The 19569-nt window shown below is 37.2% G+C and overlaps 1 protein-coding gene across 1 annotated transcript; it reads left to right on the top strand.

The window, feature by feature from the left end:
- Nucleotides 1-401: 401 nt before the first annotated feature.
- Nucleotides 402-19208, top strand: LOC117400164 (1-aminocyclopropane-1-carboxylate synthase-like protein 1). The gene is made up of 14 exons (XM_033999627.3): nucleotides 402-793; nucleotides 4585-4644; nucleotides 5067-5137; nucleotides 5615-5684; nucleotides 6101-6167; nucleotides 6457-6554; nucleotides 6799-6876; nucleotides 15236-15336; nucleotides 16410-16493; nucleotides 17086-17131; nucleotides 17228-17369; nucleotides 17762-17904; nucleotides 18297-18450; nucleotides 18773-19208. Exons 1-14 carry the CDS (start codon nucleotides 671-673, stop codon nucleotides 18919-18921), a joined length of 1386 nt encoding a protein of 461 aa, XP_033855518.3. The 5' UTR covers nucleotides 402-670; the 3' UTR covers nucleotides 18922-19208.
- The last annotated feature ends 361 nt before the right edge of the window (nucleotides 19209-19569 follow it).

The following is a 19569-nucleotide window of genomic DNA, read 5'->3' as shown; positions in this document are numbered from 1 at the left end:
GCGAGAGTTAACTCTTGAGTCATATACAATAAGATACGCCCTTCACACGACTTGAGTAGTGTGAACAATTACAAAGTAAGGCAGCCAAGCTAGTTCAACATCATTGACAAAGTGATAAAGCGTTTGTTTGCTTTTTTGTTTTGATAGAGTAAAATCACGGACACCTCTGACCACCGTGACTTAATCCCAGTCTTACCTGTAGGTAGGTGACCTATGGCTCCATTCACCGGGAAAGTTCGACTTTTCGACTCACATTCTGGTACGTTTTACCCATCTCAGGTACCATTCACTTATCTCTAATTTAAAAGAAGCAGGGCTACGCTTACCAGAATGTAATGGGTTGTGAGTTGAAAAGCCTTAACTGTCCCAAACTGTCCCGGTGAACACGGAGCCATATGGTCACCTTACAGGGAATGAAGTTCCTTGCCTAGGTAATATGCCTGCCCGGGCTGCATACCGCTGCTAACAGAGTTTCCAGGGCGTGTCCGATCTAAGCCTTCTATATGATCCTTGGTCTGCAAAGGAAAAAACGCGCATGGGCGCGGCCGTGCGAAAATAGTCCGGGCACGCGCACTACGCAAACTTAGAACATTTGACAGGGACCAAAAATTGTGACACGGGTGTTTGTGTAGTGTTTTATTATTTAAGAAGTCATTTTCGAGCCTGTGTTATGGAGAATAAAAGTAGCCTGCTGTCGTCGAGAGGGGCCCGTATTGCTGGGTATGAAGGTATCCTGGGTAAAGGTTTTGACATGTACGTGAAAGATCCCTACGAGCAAGACACAAATCCACAGGTAACTTAAAATTCAATTAGATACAACTACTATTGATGTGCTAACAATTCAATATATTCTAGAAGTGTTCGTGTGTCCGAATAGTTCATTCTCAAATGACTGTGTCATTACCCATTCTAGAGCAAGTCAGATTCTCAGTCTGCCCACAGCAGAGCTCTCTGTTATATTACATTTTTATGAGGTACCTCAATAGGTGCCGGAGACGGGTGTGGCAACAGGCTACTGCCCACGCACTTTTTAAACGGAGGGGGCCCTACCCACACCATTTCAACAGATAGATAAATCAAATTAATCCACAAATTAAGATAACCAGAACTGTGTTGATAGACAATAATCCTAACCTTTCGCTAGCTATGCAGCCATCTTCTACAGAGGTAAACTGAAGCTTAACAAATCGTATGACAATTAAATGAGCGCAGAGAAGCCGGCATTCGTCATCTTGTAACACTATAGAAGACTTGAAACATTTGTTACCATTTTATGTAATTTGTGTCCGAAGCAGTAAATAACTGTAAAACATAAATAAATAAATTAATAAATAAAACCTAACTTTTAGGTAGGCTATAAAGCTTAACAAATACTTTGTAGACAGCTGTTTAATATTTTTTATCAATATGTTAACTGAATTTATTTTGAAGTAAATATTAATAATATTATTAGTCGTAGTCGTCGTGTTGTTGCAAACTTTAAATAACAAGTAGACTATAAATATATAACCTGCTTCAATGTTTGTTGTTATATTGCTTTCATTTACCGTAGAAATACTGCTTACAGTTTTTTATACGAAACTGGTAGTTTTTACATGATAGTAATGTTATCTATTGTAATAGGAGGGAAAAAAGGCATGGTTGATTTTTGTCTGTTGTAAAAGCAGCCACTGAACTTTATGCAAGTACAAGTTTGGTCTTTGCATTTTGTAATAATTCTGAATTACAAAATACATCAAGTAGACTATTACTACAGTATCACATCTTACATTGATATATCAACACCTGTTAAACAATCTTTCCATTCCATTGAATAAGTAACTGGGGTATTTCAGGGTTTAAGTCGTTTTGGGTCACAGATTGCAAAGTTCTCACAGAGGGGGACCCCCTCTACGACCCCCATGTGTATTTATCCCGGCCCCAAACGGATTTTGATACAAAAAGAGGACAAACATGGCACAGACAGTCAATAACGCAAATTGAATAAGTAACTGATGTTTTAATCATATCCTGATGTAACTATCACTATTACCTGCTGTATTATTGAATTGTGGTTTGTCAAACTTGTACTTTACTTGAACAAAAGTTATTGTATTTCTTGCTCTTATTGTATTACTTGTATTGTAACGCTTGAAATGTTTTTGCTTACGATTGTAAGTCGCCCTGGATAAGGGCGTCTGCTAAGAAATAAATAATAATAATAATAATAATAACTGGCTTAAGCCCCGGCCTTCCTGCCCTTCTGTAACACAGGGTCATATTTTTAATATGTAGTCCGACCAAAGCACAGAATATTAGATATACGATGAGGGTTTTTTTTTTTTTTTTTTTTTTTTTATTCAGATACATAAGTAAAATACGGGAAACAATGTAACCAAGAAAAAAAATCGAAAGATACATAAAAGCAATGAGAACGTTTTTATTGGACAGCACGGTTAAAAATAGCAACAACACCTTTTTAAATTATACAAGTGGTCAATTAGACTTTCCGTCATAATTAAGATTTATCAAAACGCCACAGTGCAAACTTATTTATTTATTTCGTTTTTAAATTTTGGCACAATCTTATCACTCTAGTATTTCTCATTGAACGTCAATCACACTGGAAGGACAGGATAATCCGGTAAGTGAATCGATGATCTAGTAACTTTGCCTTGGGGTTGTGTAGGGGCGTTGATTGCCGTTGTGTTTGAAAGTTGCAACCTTGGGCTGTGTACATTCGGTCCAATCGTTTTTCCTTTTATAAAAGGAAATTGGAAAACGGGACAATTCGGTTTTTGTTTTAGCTTTGTGATTAGAGAAATAATAATAATAAAAAAACACAAAGTTGTTTTCCGATTTTATAGAATTAAATACAAACACGATTTCTGGCTTATTTCACCATCAGATTTGTGTAGGGTGTTAAAAATGTTACATACATGTCATTATTTATTTATTTATTTATTTTGCCAAACAATATGCCCTGCATCCCAGATTGACACACTAAAATATAAACTTATTTGTTTTTATATACAGTAGTTGTAATTTGGTCACCTGAAAGACCTGGGGCTCGTTTGTATATCATACAATAGCGTTTCTATATGACGTTGCTCACACAGATTGCAGGTGATAACTGATAGAAAGACAGATCATCTATAGAATCGAGCTCCACTTGTCTGAGCAAAAAAAAATCTCATTGAGCTCAAAAGAGTGACGGACTAGTACTGCTGGAAAGGGGCGGGTCTAGTGTTATACAAACTTGATTCCCGTTCCAGGAAGTCCGTTGCTTCCTATTTAGTAACCTCTTTTTGAGAAATTAACTTGAATGGTTCCTTCAGCCGTTACATAATTAAGCATGTTCGTAAGATGCGGCAAAGTTTGTATTTAATAACCAATATCAACGTTTTTCAAATTATTTCAAAGTTTAAAAATAACCATATACATGTAAAATGTTCTAAATACGTCTTGTTCGCTCAGTAGTGCAATAGCGCGGCGAAGACGTCTCCTACTTGTCGAAATCCTTGCCACAGTTCTTTGGAACAGGAATAGTGCAAATGGTACAGCCATTTAACGAAACTACAATCTGACAACAAAAGATTGCGTAGCTTCTTGCTTAGTCAAAGGTAAAGGCGCTGAATGATGATGCTGAAATGCGTCCCGTTTAACGCTTTTAGCTCCACCCAACATCCTACTCCCTCGCTCACCCAAGTGTACACTATGTGACGTCAGTAAAACGTCACGCAAAGTGTATACTTGTTGAAGGGTGTAGGGTGTAAGGGAATGGTTTGGGACGCAGCCTCTCTTAGCGTAGGCAGCTCACACAGGGTAGTGTGCTGCGTGCGCAACTCGTAATAGACATCATCATTATATGCTACAGCCCGATCACATGATAAGGGTGATGAATGTATGTAAAGGGTGATGAATGAAGTTTATTTCATACCAATAACCTAACCCTAAACCTAAGGTTTGTGTGTATTGGCCGTGGATCACCAATTAATTCTAAGAGGGTAATCGCTGTTCAGTGTTCTCCCCCTCCCATACCCTGTTTATGGTCACATGGTAGGGGTGTTGAGAGTGAATGAAGCACAACGTAAATTACGAGTTGCGCACGCAGCACTACCTTGTATGAGTTAAACTACCCAGCGAGAGTTAAGCTGTGCGATCCTTCGTTCTGCCGCTATATACTCTTGGGCGCCGTTGTGGATACCAGTATCAACACTGGCTAAATAAATAGCCTATACAGTTGGCCTATATTTGAAAAATGGTAATAAAGTTGTTAAAATACTAGTTATTTACCCTCACTTCTAGGTTCCTAGTATGGATAGTGAAATATATATTTTCATCTGGCATGCAGTATGTTCATGTTTATTATGTTAATTTAAAACATAAATTGAGAGTGGATAAGAGACATTTTACACTACATTACATTAGGTCTACTTACAGTAGTTGGTACTGGATTTTTAATAGTTTTTTTAAAAATTCAGTTTTTGTAAACATGTCACTAATGCGTAATCTAAATGTGTTTTTACAAAGCAGTGCTTGTGTTCATCCACATGTGTGATGCACAAGAAAAGACATATTCATGAACTACATGTTCTTTTTCAGGGAATCTTAAACTTGGGAACCAGTGAAAACAAGCTATGCTATGATATTATACATGAAAGAGTAAGTAATTGGGTATTCTCTGCCTTATGTCTTCCTGAATGTTGGTGTACAGAAACAAAATGCATTTCTCAGTGGGGCTATTATAAAATAGCTCTATTCGTTATTTAACATGTTTGTGTGTGTCTTTAAAACATGCAGACAATTTATTAAATAAGAAATATGTTAACTGACTGGACCAAAAAAAATAGAGACTGTCCTTAATGGCTAGCTCCTGGCACAGTGTTTGAATAAAAACAGGTTTGCCTTGTCTAGTGGTGTTGTCCACTGTAGCACATCTGTTGATTCCCACACGTTTCTTTCCAGTGGTGTCTAAAGAGCTACTTTAGTATGGATACACTCAGTCAATTTCAAATACAAAATATTCCCTGCAATTGTTATTTTTTTAGATGAGTCTCGTCCTCAGCTTTTTTATTTTTTTGTAGCTGACAAGACCTGGTATGAACTCTCTGGATCCTCACCTGTTGCAGTACTCTAATGTACAGGGCCTAGAAAGGTAAGAATACAACAAATAGATGCACGGTTTTGTTTTCTTTTAATCTTTTTACCCCCTCTGAATTGCATTGGTGAACTTTACTAAAGCCAGGATGAAATCAATAGGTCATACTGCAGGGTCTCATGGTTGCAGAATTTTCTTATTTTTTATATTAAAAGTTGAAATATTTCTAGTTCAATAGGAACTACAGAAATTAAGGGTTCCTGCTCATTCTGTGTGTTCAACCAACTACTATAACTAGTATACAAATGTAGGTCATTTCTGGAAGTACTTACTAAGTTTTGTGTAACAACAAAAAACATTTCTGACAGATTATGGTTGTGACTACACTAGGAGTTGGCAGTCTTAATGTGCTGGCAACAATGGCTTCAGTTGTCATTTTGACCCAAATGCATTTTCTAAGACCAACTGTATGCCTGTATGTAATGTAGGCTTGAAAATATAGATATATTTTCTACATTTAACTGTGCATTTCAGTTTCAGAGAAGAAATTGCCAAATTTCTCACAGAATATGCCAGAGCCCAAAATCCATTGGACCCAGAGCACGTAAGAACAAACGGCTTAATTGCAATTTTTATTTAGCTTTAAGGAAAAAGTGGATCTTAACCTTAACCAAAATTCATGGTTTGTACACATACAGTACTGCTATTGTTCAATAAGCTAAACCTGCAAATCCAGTTGGTTTTATTACATGTCAGAATAAACTCAGTTTCTGAAGGGAGATGGTATCTTAAATATCCCACACTTAATATATGAGGAACATTTTTTATTATTATTACTATTTGTGTCTTCTGGATTTTTTAAATTTTATTTATTTAGTTTACAGCTATGGTCTAATTTTATGAGCAAGACACAGACTTTTTTGTTGCTGGCACAGGGTCATACGACTTGTATAGTGCTACAGTGAATCAACAGTGTTTTATAATGAATAACGTTTGCATTGATTTCTGTGTTTGGTTTAGATTGTGGTCATGAATGGTTGCTGCTCTGTCCTTGCTTCACTCACTGCTGTTTTGTGTGACTCAGAAGGTGTGTAAAACCTGTTAACTAATTAGCAATGTTATTAGTGGTCCTCCGTATGCTGTAATGAACACCATTTGGACCATGTGACCTACCCGAATGTAGCAGTTGATTTTATAATGCTGCACTGTAAATATCTGGACATCATCAACTACTGTAACATTAAAGTAAAGAACCAAAAGATTCTCAGCACATTATAATGGAGAGCAGTAATAGTGTTAATAAAGCAAATAAGAGGTAATAAAATAGATTTTATAAAATATGCAATTTGAATTGGTGATGCTGTTTTATCTGTTAGATGCTTACCTAATCCCAACGCCCTATTACGGGAGTGTGTATCCAGATTCATGGCTCTACGGAAAAGTAAGACCAGTGCATGTCCAGCTGGACAGCAAGGCAAGTAAAGATTAATGCGGTCTCTATTCATGCAGTTTTGCTCCTATCTTATTGTTTTAAATTGCAAACTTTTCCCCTGTTCTTGAAAGTAGTACTGACTCTACACATCAGCTTCTTGACCGTACATGTCTTCTATCCTTATATTCATATATCTTATGTTCTTATATTGCACCGTTTAGTTCACATTTAATAGCACATGATCCAAAACAGTTATTTCATTGAGGATTTGTCAACTGTCTTTCAGATGTCTGATGGGGAAAGTCATCCCTTTATGTTGACAGTTAAAAAACTAGAAGATGCCATGACAGAGGCCACAAAGAAGGTACAGTAACCCATCTCTGAATGCTGTGTCCCGCTCAGCTTTACACCTAGTAAAGTTTTATAGATGTTGAACAGAATTTTATTTTGCAGGAACAAAAATGATTTGGGCCCTTTCCTTACACAGGTTTTATTTTTTGGTGGGTATTTTATTTAGATGAAGGTGGGAATCAAGCATATGGCAGCTCCACAACCATTCAAACTATATTTGCTGAATGATAGATACTTCTTGAACAAAAGTGTTGGTGACGTTAAGACTGATCTCTGATCTAAAGACTTCCCCATTACTGTCGTACTATCTTTTATTTTCCAGATGACAAACCACAGTCTCTGAGATATTGGGGTCTATTTAATTGATATAAACACTGGCATCTACACTTCATGATTGTTTTAATATTAAATTAATAAGTGAACCTTTGCAGCCACATTTATTTTTATTTCAGTCTCACAAGACCTTATTTCTGGCAGCTTAGAAATACAGACTTTATTTGCCCTGCTGTATAAACACACTGATGAAAATGTACCAGTGAACTGTGGCTGCCATGGGACTTGGTTTGTTTGGGGTTATTGAGCTCTTACAGTATGTCTGTTTCTGAATGTGTGTGTGTGTGTGTATTATAGGAATTGTTGCTACAAAAAAAAACATGTGTGCGTGTGGCAGGGCAGGGCCCTGTCTGTAACTAATATTGTTTTGTGGTGTTTTGGTGATGGTTGGCAGGGATGGGGTTAATTTCCTATCTCTGCCAAAATACATGTGAGAATGTGGCTGGAGCTAAATTCAATAATTGATGATAATTAGGCTCTAGCCACATGGTATTTAAGGAGAGAAAAAGCCTTTGTTTGGAGAGGAGTTTTTGATGAGTGTTTGTGCTGTGTTGCTGTTATTTTGAAAACTTTGTAGCGAAGGCTAATGCCCAGCCTATGTTTTTTTTAAATTTTGTTTAAACCTTTTGTTTTGGCCCTTGACCGGTTGTTTTGTTCCTGTTTGTTGTGTGCGAGACCTGTTTTGTTTAACCTTTTATTTTTGCTCTGTGAGCAGTAGTGTTTTTTTTGTTTGTACAACCTTTTTATTTTGTGTTATTAAAAGTGCGCACCAGCGCTTAAACTGCATTTTCCTGACTCTGAGTCTTCCCTCTGCGGCTATCCTGTCACAGTGTGATTTCAGCAGACATAATTTGAAGCAGGTTCTCTGGTTGCTTCTTTTTGTCTATATGCAATCACCTACAGAAGTGTCAATAATTATTCATATAATGGAATTGCGAACACTGGCTTGGTTTACATGCAGTTTAGAAATTCCAAATTCTCTCCAGTTGTGAAAATGTGACATTCCTCATGCTTTAGTAAGTTCATAGCTAAAGCATGGTATGACTAAAAAGGATGGGTAAATCATCTTCTCACATTAAAAAGCTCACAAATTGAATATATATACATACTACCGGTCAAAAGTTTTAGAACACCCCCATTTTTTCAGTTTTTATTGAAATGTAAGCAGTTCAAGTCCAGTGAATAACCTGAAATGGTACAAAGGTAAGTGGTAAACTGCCAGAGGTTAAAAAAAAAAGTTTAGGTTACCAAACACTGAAAAATAACGTACATTTCAGAGTTATACAAAAAGGCCTTTTTCATGGAACAAGTAATGGGTTAACAACTTACAGCTGTTCTGCAGCAATGGAAGTAAATTAAGCCTTGAAAGTTGATGCTAACAATTCCTACAGGTGTCCCAACTTTTGTTGATTACTTACAAACCCTCTGTCTGTATAAAAGCAGTGTTGGAACAGACTGTGTTACTACACCCTCTTAAGCATTATTTGGACAGTATTGTACTGCAAGAAGTAGTATATTGCTCTCATAATGGCGAGAAAAAGGCAATTAACAAAGGAAGACAGACAGACCATTATAACCCTTAAAAGTATAGGTCTTTCCTTTAGGGAAATTGCAAAGAAAGCCAAGGTGTCAGTGAGTACAGTTTCCTACACCATCAAAAGGCACTTGGAAACTGGAGGAAACTCTGACAGGAAGAGGTCTGGCAGACCCAAAGCCACAACAGAATCAGAAGACAAGTTTCTGAGAGTCAACAGCTTGCGTGATAGGCGGCTCACAGGACAACAGCTTCAAGCACAGCTTAACACTGGTCGAAGTAAGCAAGTCTCAGTTTCAGCTGTGAAGAGAAGACTTCGAGCTGCAGGTTTGACAGGTCGAGTGGCAGTAAGAAAGCCATTGCTAAGATGGCAAAATAAGAAAAAGAGGCTTGCCTGGGCCATGAAGCACAGCCAGTGGACTACTGAAGACTAGAAGAAGGTCTTATAGACCGATGAATCAAAATTTGAAATCTTCGGTTCATCACGCAGGGTTTTTGTTCGCCGTCGAGTAGGCGAAAGGATGGTTCCTCAGTGTGTGACACCAACTGTCAAACATGGAGGAGGAAGCGTGATGGTCTGGGGCTCTTTTGCTGGATCCAGAGTCAGCGACTTGCACAGAGTGAGTGGCACCCTGAACCAAAACTGCTACCACTGCATTTTGCAGTGCCATGCAATACCCTCTGGTATACGCCTAGTTGGTCAGGGGTTCATCCTACAGCAAGATAATGACCCAAAACATACCTCCAGGCTATGTCAGAACTACCTTAGAAGAAAAGAACAAGACGGTAGGCTTCAAATCATGGAATGGCCAGCACAGTCTCCAGACTTAAACCCCATCGAGCTGGTTTGGGATGAACTGGACAGAAGGGTGAAAGCAAAGCAACCCACAAGTGCAACACATTTGTGGGAACTTCTGCAACAGTGTTGGGAAGAACTTTCTGAACAATATTTGATTTCCATTGTAGAAAGAATGCCACGAGTGTGTTCGGCTGTTATATCTGCAAAAGGTGGCTACTTTGATGAGTCAAAAATTTAGATTAAATTTTGTTAAACAAAACAATTCCATGATTTCTTTTTTTTATCTCCAATTGTTTATTTGTTCTATGCTTTAATTTCAGAGTACATTGAGACATTAAACTGAGTAAATTTCAATAAAAACTGGAAAAATGGAGGTGTTCTAAAACTTTTGACCGGTAGTGTGTGTGTATATATATATATATATATATATATATATATATATATATATATATATATATATACAGACGTGCTCAAATTTGTTGGTACCCTTACAGCTCATTGAAATAATGCTTCATTCCTCCTGAAAGGTGATGAAATTAAAAGCTATTTTATCATGTATACTTGCATGCCTTTGGTATGTCATAGAATAAAGCAAAGAAGCTGTGAAAAGAGATGAATTATTGCTTATTCTACAAAGATATTCTAAAATGGCCTGGACACATTTGTTGGTACCCCTTAGAAAAGATAATAAATAATTGGATTATAGTGATATTTCAAACTAATTAGTTTCTTTAATTAGTATCACACATGTCTCCAATCTTGTAATCAGTCATTCAGCCTATTTAAATGGAGAAGAGTAGTCACTGTGCTGTTTGGTATCATTGTGTGCACCACATTGAACATGGACCAGAGAAAGCAAAGAAGAGAGTTGTCTGAGGAGATCAGAAAGAAAATAATAGACAAGCATGGTAAAGGTAAAGGCTACAAGACCATCTCCAAGCAGCTTGATGTTCCTGTGACAACAGTTGCAAATATTATTAAGAAGTTTAAGGTCCATGGAACTGTAGCCAACCTCCCTGGGCGCGACCGCAAGAGGAAAATCGACCCCAGATTGAACAGAAGGATAGTGCGAATGGTAGAAAAAGAACCAAGGATAACTGCCAAAGAGATACAAGCTGAACTCCAAGGTGAATGTACGTCAGTTTCTGATCGCACCATCCGTCGCTTTTTGAGCGAAAGTGGGCTCCATGGAAGAAGACCCAGGAGGACTCCACTTTTGAAAGAAAAACATAAAAAAGCCAGACTGGAATTTGCTAAAATGCATATTGACAAGCCACAATCCTTCTGGGAGAATGTCCTTTGGACAGATGAGTCAAAACTGGAGCTTTTTGGCAAGTCACATCAGCTCTATGTTCACAGACGAAAAAATGAAGCTTTCAAAGAAAAGAACACCATACCTGCAGTGAAACATGGAGGAGGTTCGGTTATGTTTTGGGGCTGCTTTGCTGCGCCTGGCACAGGGTGCCTTGAATCTGTGCAGGGCACAATGAAATCGCAAGACTATCAAGGCATTCTGGAGCGAAAAGTACTGCCCAGTGTCAGAAAGCTCTGTCTCAGTCACAGGTCATGGGTCCTCCAACAGGATAATGACCCAAAACACACAGCTAAAAGCACCCAAGAATGGATAAGAACAAAACATTGGACTATTCTGAAGTGGCCTTCTATGAGTCCTGATCTGAATCCTATCGAACATCTATGGAAAGAGCTGAAACTTGCAGTCTGGAGAAGGCACCCATCAAACCTGAGACAGCTGGAGCAGTCTGCTCAGGAAGAGTGGGCCAAACTACCTGTTAACAGGTGCAGAAGTCTCATTGAGAGCTACAGAAAACGTTTGATTGCAGTGATTGCCTCTAAAGGTTGTGCAACAAAATATTAGGTTAGCAGTCCCATCATTTTTGTCCATGCCATTTTCATTTGTTTTCTTATTTACAATATTATGTTGAATAAAAAATCAAAAGCAAAGTCTGATTTCTATTAAATATGGAATAAACAATGGTGGATGCCAATTACTTTTGTCAGTTTCAAGTTATTTCAGAGAAAATTGTGCATTCTTCGTTTTTTGTGGAGGGGTACCAACAAATTTGAGCACGTCTGTATATATATAATATAAAATATTGCACAGCAACAAGTTTGAAAGCCGTAACATATGTCCCTTAGCAGTAATACAAGATGCAATTCATGTTGCACTAGCCTTAAGTAGCATATACTTACCAAGAAGAAAAAGTCACACTTGTACCGCAAAATTGGAAGTAAAATTTAACTTATAGGGCAAGAGTTGTTTCACAAGAATGAAAACATGAAAAAAAAGTTGGTTCCACAAATTTGTTCAAAAAGACAAATATGGGGCTTAACATCAGCTTTCTGTAAGACTTGCAGAATGACGTTCCAGAAGGTTGCAAAAATGCCTGGGTTGTTTAGCATCCACTGAGGAATTGGCTGAGCTTGCAGTGTATGGTCTTGATCCCCAATTATAAAATACCTGAATTTGGATTCAGGTATTTTGCTTAGGTCAATTGATTTTGACGTAGAATTTCTCTCCCTAAAAGAAAACTACATGTGTTCAGTTTGCCGAAATGTACTTCCAAAATAGCATGCCAAAAAGGTGACTTAAAAAAAGAAATGCGTATGTAAACCAAGGCATTGTTTCAAGAATGTAAAATTCCATACAATAGGAATATCTCAAGGCTTGAAATGCACATATATGGATTTTCATCTGAAGGCTTCATCTGCTTTGAAGTAACCGTCAGACTACATTGTAAAACTGGCAGTGCTTTATTTTTGTTGATTTTAAAACACAAATATGAATTACATCTACACCTATTCAATTGATCCAAACAGTGGCAGATACAAATTGAGTTTTACATACACTATTTCACAGACACAGATTGTCTTGGACTATATAATGTTACCTAATGTAAGCAATTGTGGTCTGTGAAACCAACAGAAAAAAACAAATCCCCTGGGCTGGATGAAATCCTCCCAATAGTACTCAAAGAAATTAAAGAAGTTATTTATAAACCGCTAACCAAGATCATGCAACAGTTGTACCGACAGACTGGAGAATTGCAAACGTAATACTGATCCACAAAAATGGAGACAAAGCAGAACCAGGTAACTACAGATCAATAAGCCTGACTTATATTATATGTAAACCTTATGGAAACTATAATCAGATCCAAAATGGAAAATTACCTATATGGTAACAGTATCCTGGGAGACAGTCAGCATGGTTTTAGGAAAGGGAGATTGTGTCTAACTAACCTGCTTGATTTTTTTTTGAGGATGCAACATCGCTAATGGATAATTGCAAAGCATATGACATGGTTTATTTAGATTTCCAGAAAGCTTTTGACAAAGTCCTGCATAAAAGATTACTTCACAAACTGAACACAGTAGGGGTTCAAGGAAATGCATGCACATGGATTAGTGAGTGGTTAACATGTAGAAAACAAAGTGCTGATTAGAGGAAAAACCTCAAAATGAAGCGAGGTAACCAGTGGAGTACCACAGGGATCAGCATTAAGTCCTCTGCTCTTCCTAATCTACATTTCATGACTTAGATTCTTGTATAGTAAGCAAACTTGTTAAATTTGCAGACAACATAAAATAGAGGAGTGGCAAACACAGTTGCAGCAACAAAGGTCATTCAAAATGATCTAGACAGCATTCAGAACTGGGCAGACATATGGCAAATTACATTTAATATAGAAAAGTGTAAGGTACTGCACACAAGCAATAAAAATGGCCACTATAAATACCATATGGGAGACACTGAAATGAAGAAGGAATCTGTGAAAAAGATCTAGGAGTTTATGTTGACTCAGAAATGTCTTCATCTAGACAATGTGGGGAAGCTATAAAAAATTCCAACACAATTCTTGGATATATAGTGAAAAGTGTTGAATTTAAATCGAGGGAAGTAATGTTAAAACTTTACAATGCATTAGTAAGACCTCATCTAGAATATTGTGTTCAGTTCTGGTCACCTTGCTACAAAAATGATATTGCTGCTCTAGAAAGAGTGCAGAGAAGAGCGACCAAAATTATTCTGGGTTTAAAAGACATGTCATATGCAGACAAGCTAAAATATTTGAATCTATTCAGTCTTGAACAAAGAAGACTACGTGGCGATCTGATTCAAACATTCAAAATTCTAAAAGTTATTGACAATGTCGACCCAAGGGACTTTTTCGACCTGAAAAAAGAAACAAGGACCAGGGGTCACAAATGGAGATCAGATAAAGCATTCAGAACAGAAAATAGGAGGCACTTTTTTACACAGAGAATTGTGTGAGTCTGGAACCAACTCCCCAGTAATGCTGTTGAAGCGGACACCCTGGGATCCTTCAAGAAGCTGCTTGGTGAGATTCTGGGATCAATAAGCTACTAACAACCAAACAAGCCTCCTCCTCATTTTTGTAAACTTTCTTATGTTCTTATGTTCTAAATGTATTTATGTTAATGATCTTTACATACATTATATGTGTACTCATTTGAAGTTATTTTTAAAACCTTTTTTTTTTTTTTAGACTTGCTAAATTTAAAGACGTTTTAGTTTCATATTTTCCATGTCGTCATGATGTTTGAGCAAATATGTAGGAAATTAAACAGTAGCAACTCTCCATAAAGGATGTCTGCAGTATGTAGAAAGATACAGAGAGGGCAGGGAGCTCCTCTAGACAGTTATAGAAGTACAGTATTTGTTTAGATTACTAGGCAGATGTTGTTTTATTTATTTTTTTGTCCTGACTGTTATTTTTTGCAGACATCCTTTGTGTATGGTCTCTATACGTACACACACCGGCTAAATGCGGTTGTGAGTTCACCTTTTGCTCTTAATATGGTTTGTATACACACACAGTTTGGTTACAAAGGGCAGCGACAACCACACTATTTAATCCTGTTCAGAGCAAGTATCGAGTGCGGTTATTAATTCAGTTTGGTTAGTTAAGTTGGTGCTCAGTGGATTTCTGCGCAACTAATGATGTCATTGTTTATCAGACATTTAATTAAAATATAGTTTTATGATAATTTGTTGTAAGAAAAAAAAAAGTATTTTTGGTTTTACAACTTAAATAAAACAATATGGGACAATTCGTATCACCAAACACCACAGTCCGACCGCAACTTTTTTTCACCGATAACGAACGTGTCTCATCTGTGTGTTTTGGCACTCCAGGAAAAGTCTGTGAAACCACTCAAGTCGGTCCCACCAGCCTCCTGGTCGGAAGATCGTCCAAATGTCTAGATCTACCGTCATGTACTGCAGATCGTCGCCTCTGTATTTAGCAGTGCAGAAAAAGCAAAACAGTGTCTCGATCGATTACGTACAGTACTTTCTTCCAAAAGCGTAAACAAAAACACAGCCTCCATGCTGTCACACAAAACCTCACGATCGCAATGTAATGATGGCCCGAGTTCAGTGGTTTGTTTAAACAGGGAGTCACTCACTTCAGTAATGAAAGGTGTGTGTGTACAACAAACAACTGCAGCGAGTGCCATTTGTAAATATGGTTGTCGAACCAACTGTAGTGTGTGTGTGTGTGTACATAGCCTACATCTGTTTTACTTAGAGACTTATACATACAGATGTTAAACGTATAATAATGCTTTTGCTGGTTTACAGGAGTAGAGACAGTTATCTAGTTGTTTTTTGTTTTAAGGCGTCTTGTTGGCGTCTCCTACTATCAGTCTTTTATTTTTCAGGGCATCAGAGTCAGAGCTTTAATCCTGATCAACCCTCACAATCCATTAGGGGACATTTACCCTGCGCACTTACTGAAAGAATGTCTAGACTTTGCACACAGGTTTGAGTCCCAAAATGATTGGTGTGGGCTGCCATTTTCCATAATACAGTTTAAAGAAATAAACATTACTTTGGTCATTTCCTGGGTACTCACTGCTGGAATTGAGCTGATTATTTACCTACACACATTCTTGGCCCCTTTGAGGCTGCTCTGGGAGAAATTGACGCCATTCCTGTGGAAGTGCTGTATTGTACAAAACAATTTGTTACCTATTAGAGATAATTAAATAATACAAAAATCAAGCCTCCCAGCATAGTCTACTGTATCGTTTGATGTTGTGTTTTTAAAAAAAAAAAAAAAACTTTAAATTGATCTAATTAGTGGTTGAGCAATAAAATAAAATTTTTCACAGTTTAGTGCTTTAATGTCATTGAAATCCCTTGGAATATTGCCTCTGTCATGCACTCCTCAAAGTGGCCACACTGCAGTAATTTTGTTTCTATTGAAAATCCTAAACTTTTACAATAAAAAAATGGATGTACTTCTAATTGGTATAATGTATATGAAAAGTTTCATGCCAATAGAAAATATTTCTTTGTACAGCCTTATTTGGGCTCATTAGGATGTAGATTTGGTGAAATATAACATAAATCTCAACCCAGAAAATTATCAAAGTCTGTAGTAATTTCAGATTCTGTTTTATAGAAAAAAGTAGGTTACCATATGTAAAGTGGATTTTACTAACATACTACAGATGTAGTTTCCTGGAAATGTAATGCTACTCACATTTTATTTATGGGCACCCAGTGGGAAATGCATGCATTTAAAATGCCACAGCCTTTCAGAAAGAGTTGAGGTTTTACAAGGATGTTTGGCTTTGGGATATGTGGAGTAGAAGATTTTTGGATTGGGTTGGAATGCATGTTTAGATTTATTGTTTTGGGGTATGGGTCTCACTGATTTAACAAAGCACCACATGGATTACGGAGATTAGATACAATACACAGTTTACAAAGACATGAATAGTGACTAGACAGTGAAAGACAGTTCACCCCATCAGCTCCTGCATGGATGTGCTAATAGTCATGTTTACATTATTCTTTTTCTAAGTGTTTCTTTCTTTCGGCATACAGATATGGACTGCATGTAATCATTGATGAAATTTACATGCTATCGGTGTATGACGGCACCTTCGCCAGTGTTCACAGCTTAGACAGGTAAAATAAAGCAACGTTCTCTTTACAGCATGTTTATTGCTTGCTGTTATTGCATTACACCATTTTTTCTTACAATTGTAATTGATGTTTATTATTCACATGCCCTGTCTTATTGATTACCCGGGGCCTACCCTACTACTAATACTGGAGAAACTTGCACTTTGAAATGTATTCATTTCTTGTGGTATTTCTATATCCACCACTATTGTTGTAATAGAAAAACAGCAACATCTGACTTTTATTTAGTCAAAACCACAGAAATGTGACATCTAGACCTCATACTTGGCACACTTTGTAATGTAATTTAGTGGTGTCATTCTAAACCATTAGTATACAAAGTCATAGAAAAAAAAATAATTTATTGAAACAAAAAGGAACATAACACTTGTGACTAACAATACATGGAATACTGTGGTTAAAATAACCTGTCCCTTTAATTAGTACATAGCAATTTTTATATTCGTCTTTGTGCCACCTGATAGACACATCTATTTCACATACATTTTTACACTGGAGTTAAATATTTCATTTGTAGAACTTGCATGCCACTACTACCATGTTACAATTTTAAAACCCCACTGTATGTTTACAGATTGCCTGACCCAGAAAGAACACACATTATATGGGGATTTAGTAAAGTAAGTATGGTTCAGGCAGTTCCTGTAGAATCCATACTGTTAAGATTCAGGATCCAGAAGTGTTTTAGGTGGTTTAAACTTTTCCTTGCCTTCTAGGATTTTGCCATGTGTGGAGTTCGAGTCGGAACTGTGTATACACAGAGCCAGGAAGTTCGAAAAGCACTTAATCAGCTGGCCTGTTTCCATGGTTGCGCTGGCCCAGTGCAGCAGCTTCTTAGTCGTCTTATCTGGGACCAAGGTAATCACTGCTATGTAACCATTAGGTATTCTGGAATTAACTGTCCACATAAAAAAAACACTTAATTTCAAGCAGGGTTGTACATTTGAGTGATTTTATAAGATCTACAGCTCAGCAGCTGGATTAGGTTTTTAATTTAGTTCTGGTAAATTTGGAACTCCCGGAATTACCATTCAAGTGGTGCTGTTGTTATTCAATGATAAAAATATATACATTGATTACTGCAAAATCTGTGATTTCTGGAATTTATTCAGCTTACCTTTTCAAGCACTAACTAGTCTTTCAACCAATTTGTAACGGGGAATCTTCATCATATTGGATTTTTGCCAATTTATTATTTTGGGCAGATTTCCTCTACTGAACAGTGTATTCTGGTTACTTTTTCTTCCCAGAGTGGATAAACAATACATTTCTGCCCGCTAACAGAAGACGACTCCTGAAGTCACGGAGCATTCTTGTTAATGGACTTCAAAAACTCAATATCCCTGTGCTTAAAGGTTTTGCTGGACTTTTTGTGTGGGCCGATTTCAGAAAGGTGAGTTTACATCATTAATTGCTGCACATTAACATGACAGTTTCTCAGCAGCTATGGACAGTGAGACTATATGGATATATTTTGGAATAACTCATTCAGTTGTGGTAACATTTTGTGTGGTCATTCCTTAATACAAGTCCTGGAGGGTATCTGAATCCAGTTGATCATAGTAACCTACTTTTGGATGAGTTCTGGACTCTTATTTGTTGGTCTGACCAAGGCTATGCATCTGAATTTGATGATGCTTTGATTTTGATTAGTGATCAAGTTATTATTTCTCTGAGCTACTGAGGGCTGTATCTTGGGAGCTTATTCCAACTTCATGGTGGTTTTCATGTTGGTTATGGTGACTGCAGTGCTTGAAATGTGCTAATGGTTTCCACATTTCTCAGTTCTTAAAGACACAAACATTCGAAGCAGAAATGGACCTGTGGTGGAAGCTGATCCATGAAAAGGTTTACATCAGTCCAGGACAGGCTTTTTACTGCAGTGAACCAGGGTGGTTTAGACTGGTGTTTTCAGATACTGTCAACAAGATCCAATTGGGTAAGTAAACTGAGCATTTTAGTGATGTGGGAATGTCAAGACTAAAACAAAAAAAAGGTATTCATGTTCTTGTACATTACTGTGGGGATTAGAATAAATAATAAAAAAGGAATTTAAAATGCAATGAACATGTACATGTGAAAAAGATTAAATAAGTTGACAGTACAGCCAAATATGCTTTTAACAACCAGCAACAACTACATTTTTAAGTCTAGAAAACTGCACTTATTAATACCAGAGACCCAATCACAGATGATTTTGTGTTTTAAGAATCAGAAACAGTTCAGTTCCCGCCGCAAGCATTTTATGCACTCTTTGACAGGTATTGAAAGATTGCAGCAAGCTTTAGGGGTGCTGGCTGCGTTTGACAGTGAGGACATTCCAGCGCTCATCTCTGGAGAGGAATCCACGTCAGAGCCAGAAATGATAGATTCAGATGCCACACAGCTGAAGAAAATAGTTGTCTACTAAATAAATTTACCATGAATATGTTTTGGTATGAATATGTTTGCAATTATACCTGCACTGTTATGTTAAAAGCTTGTGTATTTATTAGATTCATTTTACAAATTACATTTACAAAATGAGGTTTACTCTGTAAAATGTTGTATGTTTTCAGTAGGTATCATCTTTCTTTTTCTATTTTTTTTTACTTAATAAAGTTGACTTTATAAGAACTTGTGTGTTCAAACTGAATGTGCATTCTCACTGAATACTTCTATGGGTTAGATCAGTGTTTAGTAACACAAACTGCAGCAGCAGTGTGGAGTAGTGGTCAGGGCTCTGGACTCTTGACCGGAGGGTTGTGGGTTCAATCCCAGGTGGAGGACACTGCTGCTGTACCCTTGAGCAAGGTACTTTACCTAGATTGCTTCAGTAAAAACCCAACTGTATAAATGGGGAATTGTATGTAAAAATAATGTGATATCTTGTAACAATTGTAAGTCGCCCTGGATAAGGGCGTCTGCTAAGAAATAAATAATAATAATAATAAATAATAAATTCAGCAGCAAAAAAAGGCTCCTTATATAGCATGCAGCTTTGTTGAAGTCCTCCTTTACGGCAGAAGCCTCTTTTCTTAGTTGTCGGCAGAGAAATTCGTGCAAATACTATTCGAAA

The sequence above is a fragment of the Acipenser ruthenus genome, chromosome 4 (assembly GCF_902713425.1).
Source record: "Acipenser ruthenus chromosome 4, fAciRut3.2 maternal haplotype, whole genome shotgun sequence".
NCBI classification, from domain to species: Eukaryota; Metazoa; Chordata; class Actinopteri; order Acipenseriformes; family Acipenseridae; genus Acipenser; species Acipenser ruthenus.
Note: the sequence above shows the minus strand (reverse complement) of the source record. Positions and strands in the feature narration are given on the sequence as shown.

Coding starts and splice junctions, on each gene's coding strand:
- LOC117400164 (XM_033999627.3), top strand. CDS start 671: ATGGAGAATAAAAGTAGCCTGCTGTCGTCGAGAGGGGCCCGTATTGCT. Junction 5,138..5,614: donor AATGTACAGGGCCTAGAAAG/GTAAGAATACAA, acceptor TGTGCATTTCAG/TTTCAGAGAAGAAATTGCCA. Junction 17,905..18,296: donor TGTGGGCCGATTTCAGAAAG/GTGAGTTTACAT, acceptor CACATTTCTCAG/TTCTTAAAGACACAAACATT.